Genomic DNA, 10,803 nt, shown 5'->3' with positions numbered 1-10,803 from the left:
AGACTTTTTCTACGTAAATCCCGATGACGCAATAAATTTCTGTTATCAACAAAGGTCCACACAAAGATGCTCCGAACGGTAACTCACATGTTTTTCGAGTGTCTTTATTTATAGAATCAGTATTTCTTAATCTTAATCAATATGCAGCTTTGTATGTTTTGTTTATCAATGTAAATCGTAAAAGACCTAGATGTCCTGATGCGCTTGGAGCAGACGACACATTTTTTCTCTTTAAACCCGATATATAAAGAACAACTGTGTTTCCCCCATGACGTAGACCGTGTATTCAGATTTTACTGCTACCCTGTACGTAAGATTTTTAAACGTAGATATTTTAGTGAAATCGTCAGCCATCTTATGTGGTATTGTGTGGACAGTTTACGTAATTTTGTGAAAATATCTGGCAATCATGTCGGAGGCAGCAGACGCAGCCATTACGTACGAAGACCAGGATTATGAATTGACAGAAACAAAAATAGGAGCATTCGAATGGTACGTAGAGGTTATGATATATAAATGGAATGTTTTTCATATCGATACGAGATGTCACGATGGCGGACCAAGTTTACCGCTTCCTGGTGGCTAAAGTTTATATTCCAGAGTGGAGGGAAACTTTTCAAATTGAACTGATAATTCCTTGTGAGAGGGAAGGCACATTTCCTAAATTGATTCCTGTATATTATCGTAACGGATTTTATATGATAACTACCCTGTTATCAATGCCATTATATCCATTTTATAAGTTTTGTAATGTACAGTTGGTTAAATGTTTCTAGCGTCCAATTGGCTCAATTGTGATGTCATGTATTACGGTATTATGACGTCACTTATGAAATATGACATATAAATCAAGCCAAGAATAGTTTCCCATATCAGATATATAATTGAATATAATGTCTGTGAATTTGGTAGTACAGATTTATCACCATAGGTCAAGTTCAGTGTAATATCTGGGGTTTGTGGAGAAAGGATACCATCAGTAGTTATAATTCAACGTAATAATGTTGATATCATACCCCCTTAATCCTAGATATAGTCAGTAGGGAAAGGAGAGAGGATTATCGTTGATATCATACCCCCTTAATCCTAGATATAGTCAGTAGAGAGAGGGTCAATGTTGATATCGTACCCCCTTAATCCTAGATATACTCAGTAGAGAATGAAGAAAAGAAGAGAGGATTATCGTTGATATCATACCCCCTTAATCCTAGATACAGACAGTAGAGAGAGGGTCAATGTTGATATCATACCCCTTAATCCTAGATACAGACAGTAGAGGGAGGGTCAATGTTGATATCATACCCCCTTAATCCTAGATACAGACAGTAGAGAGAGGGTCAATGTTGATATCATACCCCCTTAATCCTAGATACAGACAGTAGAGAGAGGGTCAATGTTGATATCATACCCCCTTAATCCTAGATATAGTCAGTAGAGAGAGGGTCAATGTTGATATCATACCCCCTTAATCCTAGATACAGACAGTAGAGAGAGGGTCAATGTTGATATCATACCCCCTTAATCCTAGATATAGACAGTAGAGAGAGGGTCAATGTTGATATCATACCCCCTTAATCCTAGATACAGACATTAGAGAGAGGGTCAATGTTGATATCATACCCCCTTAATCCTAGATACAGACAGTAGAGAGAGGAGGGGATTAATGTTGATATCATACCCCCTTAATCCTATATAGATACAGAAAGTAGAGAAAGGAGAGAGGGTCAATGTTGATATCATACCCCCTTAATCCTAGATACAGACAGTAGAGAAAGGAGGGGATTTATGTTGATATCATACCCCCTTAATCCTAGATATAGACAGTAGAGAAAGGAGAGGGTCAATGTTGATATCATACCCCCTTAATCCTAGATACAGACAGTAGAGAGAGGAGGGGATTAATGTTGATATCATACCCCCTTAATCCTATATAGATACAGAAAGTAGAGAAAGGAGAGAGGGTCAATGTTGATATCATACCCCCTTAATCCTAGATACAGACAGTAGAGAAAGGAGGGGATTAATGTTGATATCATACCCCCTTAATCCTAGATATAGACAGTAGAGAAAGGAGAGGGTCAATGTTGATATCATACCCCCTTAATCCTAGATACAGACAGTAGAGAGAGGAGGGGATTAATGTTGATATCATACCCCCTTAATCCTATATAGATACAGAAAGTAGAGAAAGGAGAGAGGGTCAATGTTGATATCATACCCCCTTAATCCTAGATACAGACAGTAGAGAAAGGAGGGGATTAATGTTGATATCATACCCCCTTAATCCTAGATATAGACAGTAGAGAAAGGAGAGGGTCAATGTTGATATCATACCCCCTTAATCCTAGATATAGACAGTAGAGAGAGGGTCAATGTTGATATCATACCCCCTTAATCCTAGATACAGACAGTAGAGAGAGGGTCAATGTTGATATCATACCCCCTTACTCCTAGATACAGACAGTAGAGAGAGGGTCAATGTTGTATCATACCCCCTTAATCCTAGATACAGACAGTAGAGAGAGGGTCAATGTTGATATCATACCCCCTTAATCCTAGATACAGACAGTAGGGAAAGGAGAGAGGGTCAATGTTGATATCATACCCCCTTAATCCTAGATACAGACAGTAGAGAGAGGGTCAGTGTTGATATCATACCCCCTTAATCCTAGATACAGACAGTAGAGAGAGGGTCAATGTTGATATCATACCCCCTTAATCCTAGATACAGACAGTAGAGAAAGGGTCAATGTTGATATCATACCCCCTTAATCCTAGATACAGACAGTAGAGAAAGGGTCAATGTTGATATCATACCCCCTTAATCCTAGATACAGACAGTAGAGAAAGAAGAGAGGGTCAATGTTGATATCATACCCCCTTAATCCTAGATACAGACAGTAGAGAGAGGGTCAATGTTGATACCATACCCCCTTAATCCTAGATATAGACAGTAGAGAGAGGGTCAATGTTGATATCATACCCCCTTAATCCTAGATACAGACAGTAGAGAAAGAAGAGAGGGTCAATGTTGATATCATACCCCCTTAATCCTAGATACAGACAGTAGAGAGAGGGTCAATGTTGATATCATACCCCCTTAATCCTAGATACAGACAGTAGAGAGAGGGTCAATGTTGATATCATACCCCCTTAATCCTAGATATAGACAGTAGAGAAAGGAGAGAGGGTTAATGTTGATACCATACCCCCTTAATCCTAGATACAGACATTAGAGAGAGGATCAATGTTGATATCATACCCCCTTAATCCTAGATACAGACAGTAGAGAGAGGGTCAATACTGATATCATACCCCCTTAATCCTAGATACAGACAGTAGAGAAAGGGTCAATGTTGATAGCATACCCCCTTAATCCTAGATATAGACAGTAGAGAGAGGGTCAATGTTGATATCATACCCCCTTAATCCTAGATACAGACAGTAGAGAAAGGGTCAATGTTGATATCATACCCCCTTAATCCTAGATACAGACAGTAGAGAAAGGGTCAATGTTGATATCATACCCCCTTAATCCTAGATACAGACAGTAGAGAAAGGGTCAGTGTTGATATCATACCCCCTTAATCCTAGATACAGACAGTAGAGAGAGGGTCAATGTTGATATCATACCCCCTTAATGCTAGATACAGACAGTAGAGAGAGAGGACAGGGTCAATGTTGATATCATACCCCCTTAATCCTAGATACAGACAGTAGAGAGAGAGGACAGGGTCAATGTTGATATCATACCCCCTTAATCCTAGATACAGACAGTAGAGAGAGGGTCAATGTTGATATCATACCCCCTTAATCCTAGATACAGACAGTAGAGAGAGGGTCAATGTTGATATCATACCCCCTTAATCCTAGATATAGACAGTAGAGAGAGGGTCAATGTTGATATCATGCCCCCTTAATCCTAGATACAGACAGTAGAGAGAGGACAGAGGGTCAATGTTGATATCTTACCCCCTTAATCCTAGATATAGACAGTAGAGAGAGGGTCAATGTTGATATTATACCCCCTTAATCCTAGATATAGACAGTAGAGAGAGGGTCAATGTTGATATCATACCCCCTTAATCCTAGATATAGACAGTAGAGAAAGGAGAGAGGGTTAATGTTGATACTATAGTAGTGTAAATCCTGTTAGCCAGGTAGATTATGTAAGTGCTGTAAATTGCGATTTGGGTTGGGTAGGTAAGTGTCATACTGGCCCAGCATCAAGATGGTCAGATGGGTGACACCCCACTGGGACAGAGATAGGCTTGACTTTACCTGTATAAATAGTTGTTCTTGTATTTTGAATTAAAGTTATTATTTCTAATTGATAATAATCAATTAGACAATACTATTGGTATCATTTGATAGTGTAAGTTGTGTAGTTTATGGAACTGTTTTTATTATATTAAACAATGCAGTAGTTTGGGCACTGTATTGATTTATATGTCATTTGAGGTATCTAAATATACTTAAAGTCTAAATTGAATTAATATGAAATGTTTGGAGTAAAATATAATTAATATGGTTTTAAACTAGAGTGTGTCATCTAGAGATGCTAGATTATAGATTTTGGATATCAGTATTGGTTTTGTAAATAATGATGTTTAAAGATGATAGAGAAACACAGTACTGGGGATTCAGAGGTCAACCTGTGGATTGGTAGGTGGCCTTAGGGGGTGACTTCTCTGAGGGTCAGAGAATCTTTATATGTATGTGAGATGTATGTGCGAAAAAAGAGGGGGAGAAGAGATTAAAGGAGAGAAGAGATTAAGGGAGAGAAGAGCGAAATAGATAGAAAGAGGAGAACAGAGAGAGAAGGAAGAACAGAGAACAACAGAGAATAATAGAGAACAAGGACAGAATATTGGAGAGTTAGTAAGAACAGAGATTTAAGAGGTTCAGAAATAGAGAGGATACTAGAAAGGAGAACATTGTGAAAATTGGATATATATGTTTGGATGAATAAGAAAATAAAGAAGAAAAACCTAAGATTGGATTTGGACTTCTTACAACGTGACAACAATTATTAAAACCCGACAACAATTTGGTGGAGAATCCGGGTAAATTTCCCCCTACCTCAAACTTTCGGACATTCTGTAACTGTGAAATGTGGAGATGTATGGAAACAACACATTTATTCGGTGGAGTTGGAGACGCCCTACTTTCAGGAGGAGGCCTGATCACCCTCAATCTGCAAGGAGGACTTGTAAGAGGTGTGGATTCCATGAAGGATTCCAGCACAGATGTCCGGCAAGAGGATGTGTGTGTTACAGATGTGGGAAGTCGGGACATTTCGCAAGGAAATGCTTTTCAAAATTGTTAGGGAGATTTTCGTTTCCCAGGCAACATCAAACTGTGCGACAAACACAAAAGCCAGCAGTCATCATGGCTGTTCAAAGACAATATGTGGAAGAAAAGAAACCAGTACCAGTTGTCATGGCAATTCAGAAACACAGAGGAAAAGATGAAGTAGTGGAAAAGGAAAGTGGAGAGAACTTTTTCACAGAAGCACCATTCAATGACATTGATGAGGAGGAACTTAGAAGGCTCCTTCCCAAATATGGTGGATTCAAAAGTGAAGTTTGTAGGTTAAAACAAGAAATTCAGGAAAATCGTAGTCTGACGGAAAGGATTGGGAAAGATATGGAGGAAAGTCAGTATGAAAAATATGCTTTAGAGCAAACTATTCAAAATAGTTACATGCAAACTTTGGGAATTATTCAGGGAATTATACAACTTTTGGAAACCACAAAGGCTAAAGTAAATAACAGACGAGTACGTGAAGACAACTTGAAAAAGGCAAGAGATGAAACCTTGAAATATCTGAAAGAACTGCTGAAAATGGAATTTTGTTTGGGAGACTTACCATCTATAAAGAAACTGAAAAAGGTACTCTACATTCGGATTTAAGTGAAATTTTAAAACATTTAGTGAGTCAAAAAAAAAAAAAAAAACGTTTTGGACAGTGAAAAAAAAAATAAGTAGATTTCGGAGATAAAATTTGATTTTGGTTGGACATAACAGTGATGAAACTGGTAGAATATAAATTCCAAAGTGTTTATGGATGTGATTATAAACTACAATATTGCTTGGGATTTACCTATATGGACAAACAAATTCCAGCTGGATATTAATGCGGAAAAACAAAGTGAACTATATGTTGACATACGAACTGTGTTGAGAACTAAGTGCACACGTACAAACTGTGTAGCATAAAAAGTGATGTAATGTAAACGAAAATAATGGTTTGGAATCATTTATTGATGACAGGTATTATATCTTCTATATGAAATATATGTATACTGTTATTAGGAAGTTCTATAGATTACATATAACTGTAAATCTAAGATGAATATGTGAATTATTTTAGAAAACGTCCAAGTCAAGATGTTTAAAACTTAGGATGTTTAATTCTACATTGTATTTGAATACAAGTAGTGGTGTATTTTTGAAGTTAGAGAAACTATATGTGAAGTTCTTTTATAGACACATAACTGTTTCAATTCAACATTAGTATATATAATGTTGTATGTTAAAATGAAGTTGACTGTCAGTGACTTTTCAAGAAAAAGCACTAGACAAAGTCTGATGCACTCTGGCAAGTGCGTGATTATGTTGTATCAATTTTGTACGTCATATGATTGTGTACAGTACATGGTTTGTGTGGAATCAAGAGAGAATGTGGATTGAATTATTGTATTTTTGTCAAATTTAGGGACTAAATTTTATAAGCGGGAGGGTAATATAGTAGTGTAAATCCTGTTAGCCAGGTAGATTATGTAAGTGCTGTAAATTGCGATTTGGGTTGGGTAGGTAAGTGTCATACTGGCCCAGCATCAAGATGGTCAGATGGGTGACACCCCACTGGGACAGAGATAGGCTTGACTTTACCTGTATAAATAGTTGTTCTTGTATTTTGAATTAAAGTTATTATTTCTAATTGATAATAATCAATTAGACAATACTATTGGTATCATTTGATAGTGTAAGTTGTGTAGTTTATGGAACTGTTTTTATTATATTAAACAATGCAGTAGTTTGGGCACTGTATTGATTTATATGTCATTTGAGGTATCTAAATATACTTAAAGTCTAAATTGAATTAATATGAAATGTTTGGAGTAAAATATAATTAATATGGTTTTAAACTAGAGTGTGTCATCTAGAGATGCTAGATTATAGATTTTGGATATCAGTATTGGTTTTGTAAATAATGATGTTTAAAGATGATAGAGAAACACAGTACTGGGGATTCAGAGGTCAACCTGTGGATTGGTAGGTGGCCTTAGGGGGTGACTTCTCTGAGGGTCAGAGAATCTTTATATGTATGTGAGATGTATGTGCGAAAAAAGAGGGGGAGAAGAGATTAAAGGAGAGAAGAGATTAAGGGAGAGAAGAGCGAAATAGATAGAAAGAGGAGAACAGAGAGAGAAGGAAGAACAGAGAACAACAGAGAATAATAGAGAACAAGGACAGAATATTGGAGAGTTAGTAAGAACAGAGATTTAAGAGGTTCAGAAATAGAGAGGATACTAGAAAGGAGAACATTGTGAAAATTGGATATATATGTTTGGATGAATAAGAAAATAAAGAAGAAAAACCTAAGATTGGATTTGGACTTCTTACAACGTGACAACAATTATTAAAACCCGACAACAATACCATACCCCCTTAATCCTAGATACAGACAGTAGAGAGAGGGTCAATGTTGATATTATACCCCCTTAATCCTAGATACAGACAGCAGAGAGAGAGGACAGGGTCAATGTTGATACCATACCCTCTTAATCCTAGATACAGACAGTAGAGAGAGGATCAATGTTGATATCATACCCCCTTAATCCTAGATACAGACAGTAGAGAAAGGGTCAATGTTGATATCATACCCCCTTAATCCTAGATATAGACAGTAGAGAAAGGAGAGAGGGTCAATGTTGATATCATACCCCCTTAATCCTAGATACAGACATTAGAGAGAGGATCAATGTTGATATCATACCCCCTTAATCCTAGATACAGACAGTAGAGAGAGGGTCAATGTTGATATCATACCCCCTTAATCCTAGATACAGACAGTAGAGAGAGGATCAATGTTGATATCATACCCCCTTAATCCTAGATACAGACAGTAGAGAAAGAAGAGAGGGTCAGTGTTGATACCATACCCCCTTAATCCTAGATATAGACAGTAGAGAGAGGGTCAATGTTGATAGCATACCCCCTTAATCCTAGATACAGACAGTAGAGAGAGGGTCAATGTTGATATCATACCCCCTTAATCCTAGATACAGACAGTAGAGAAAGAAGAGAGGGTCAATGTTGATATCATACCCCCTTAATCCTAGATACAGACAGTAGAGAGAGGGTCAATGTTGATATCATACCCCCTTAATCCTAGATACAGACAGTAGAGAAAGGGTCAATGTTGATATCATACCCCCTTAATCCTAGATACAGACAGTAGAGAAAGGGTCAATGTTGATATCATACCCCCTTAATCCTAGATATAGACAGTAGAGAAAGGAGAGAGGGTTAATGTTGATACCATACCCCCTTAATCCTAGATACAGACATTAGAGAGAGGATCAATGTTGATATCATACCCCCTTAATCCTAGATACAGACAGTAGAGAGAGGGTCAATACTGATATCATACCCCCTTAATCCTAGATACAGACAGTAGAGAAAGGGTCAATGTTGATAGCATACCCCCTTAATCCTAGATATAGACAGTAGAGAGAGGGTCAATGTTGATATCATACCCCCTTAATCCTAGATACAGACAGTAGAGAAAGGGTCAATGTTGATATCATACCCCCTTAATCCTAGATACAGACAGTAGAGAAAGGGTCAATGTTGATATCATACCCCCTTAATCCTAGATACAGACAGTAGAGAAAGGGTCAGTGTTGATATCATACCCCCTTAATCCTAGATACAGACAGTAGAGAGAGGGTCAATGTTGATATCATACCCCCTTAATGCTAGATACAGACAGTAGAGAGAGAGGACAGGGTCAATGTTGATATCATACCCCCTTAATCCTAGATACAGACAGTAGAGAGAGGGTCAATGTTGATATCATACCCCCTTAATCCTAGATACAGACAGTAGAGAGAGGGTCAATGTTGATATCATACCCCCTTAATCCTAGATACAGACAGTAGAGAGAGGGTCAATGTTGATATCATACCCCCTTAATCCTAGATATAGACAGTAGAGAGAGGGTCAATGTTGATATCATGCCCCCTTAATCCTAGATACAGACAGTAGAGAGAGGACAGAGGGTCAATGTTGATATCTTACCCCCTTAATCCTAGATATAGACAGTAGAGAGAGGGTCAATGTTGATATTATACCCCCTTAATCCTAGATATAGACAGTAGAGAGAGGGTCAATGTTGATATCATACCCCCTTAATCCTAGATATAGACAGTAGAGAAAGGAGAGAGGGTTAATGTTGATACCATACCCCCTTAATCCTAGATACAGACAGTAGAGAGAGGGTCAATGTTGATATTATACCCCCTTAATCCTAGATACAGACAGCAGAGAGAGAGGACAGGGTCAATGTTGATACCATACCCTCTTAATCCTAGATACAGACAGTAGAGAGAGGATCAATGTTGATATCATACCCCCTTAATCCTAGATACAGACAGTAGAGAAAGGGTCAATGTTGATATCATACCCCCTTAATCCTAGATATAGACAGTAGAGAAAGGAGAGAGGGTCAATGTTGATATCATACCCCCTTAATCCTAGATACAGACATTAGAGAGAGGATCAATGTTGATATCATACCCCCTTAATCCTAGATACAGACAGTAGAGAAAGAAGAGGGTCAATGTTGATATCATACCCCCTTAATCCTAGATACAGACATTAGAGAGAGGGTCAATGTTGATATCATACCCCCTTAATCCTAGATACAGACAGTAGAGAGAGGATCAATGTTAATATCATACCCCCTTAATCCTAGATACAGACAGTAGAGAAAGAAGAGAGGGTCAGTGTTGATACCATACCCCCTTAATCCTAGATACAGACAGTAGAGAGAGGGTCAATGTTGATAGCATACCCCCTTAATCCTAGATACAGACAGTAGAGAAAGAAGAGAGGGTCAATGTTGATATCATACCCCCTTAATCCTAGATATAGACAGTAGAGAGAGGGTCAATGTTGATATCATACCCCCTTAATCCTAGATACAGACAGTAGAGAAAGACGAGAGGGTCAATGTTGATAGCATGGTCCGTTAATCCTAGATACAGTCGGTAGAGATGGCTTCAGTGTAAGTGCTTGGCAAACTCGTATATTAATGTTGGCGATACTTTTGTTGTTCTACACAGCGACCGGAAGTAGAATTTAACTGTATTAAATCGTACATTTGAGGTTTTACAACTTGGGACTTATTATAAGAAAAATCTAATTTGATGGTTTGAAGCCGTTAAATTGGTGGTTTGATGCAGATGAGAATAGATGGATACTCGGAATTTCTAAAAAAAATCTCTAAATCGCAATTCGATCAATACCTTGCAGGTATGAGGGAAATGTTGACGCGACCTTTAAACAGTTTCTATAGTAGTGGGGCTTTAGCAAGTCTAAAACTAAAATCATCCTTTCGCTGTCAGGTAAACATGGCGTGCCACGCATGCCTGAGTTTGTAGTCAGAGATGTCACGCTACTGGGACAGTACATATGCCACTGGGATGATTTGGGGGAGCTTAGTCAGTCTCGTTTCAGATTTTTCTGTCGTCTGTAGCACATGACGTTTAATAAGAAATTACGATGTTT

At 38.0% G+C, this 10,803-nt stretch overlaps 1 protein-coding gene across 3 annotated transcripts in view; it reads left to right on the top strand.

Annotated features, from left to right (window-relative positions):
* LOC117317845 (innexin unc-9-like) overlaps window positions 1-10,803 on the top strand; it is a 28,699-nt gene that overhangs the window by 12,446 nt on the left and 5,450 nt on the right. Inside the window, exon 1 of one of the 3 annotated variants that reach the window (XM_033872801.1) lies at window positions 266-492. The exons of the other annotated variants lie outside the window; for them this stretch is intronic. Within the exon in view, the coding sequence (XP_033728692.1) occupies window positions 410-492 (83 nt within the window). The 5' untranslated portion in view covers window positions 266-409. Of the gene's footprint in view, window positions 1-265; window positions 493-10,803 lie in introns of those variants that run through there. 3 annotated transcript variants of the gene reach the window in all.

Source organism: Pecten maximus, chromosome 19 (assembly GCF_902652985.1).
Source record: "Pecten maximus chromosome 19, xPecMax1.1, whole genome shotgun sequence".
NCBI classification, from domain to species: Eukaryota; Metazoa; Mollusca; class Bivalvia; order Pectinida; family Pectinidae; genus Pecten; species Pecten maximus.
The sequence above is the reverse complement of the archived record's forward strand: the minus strand, read 5'-3'. Positions and strand labels throughout refer to the sequence as shown.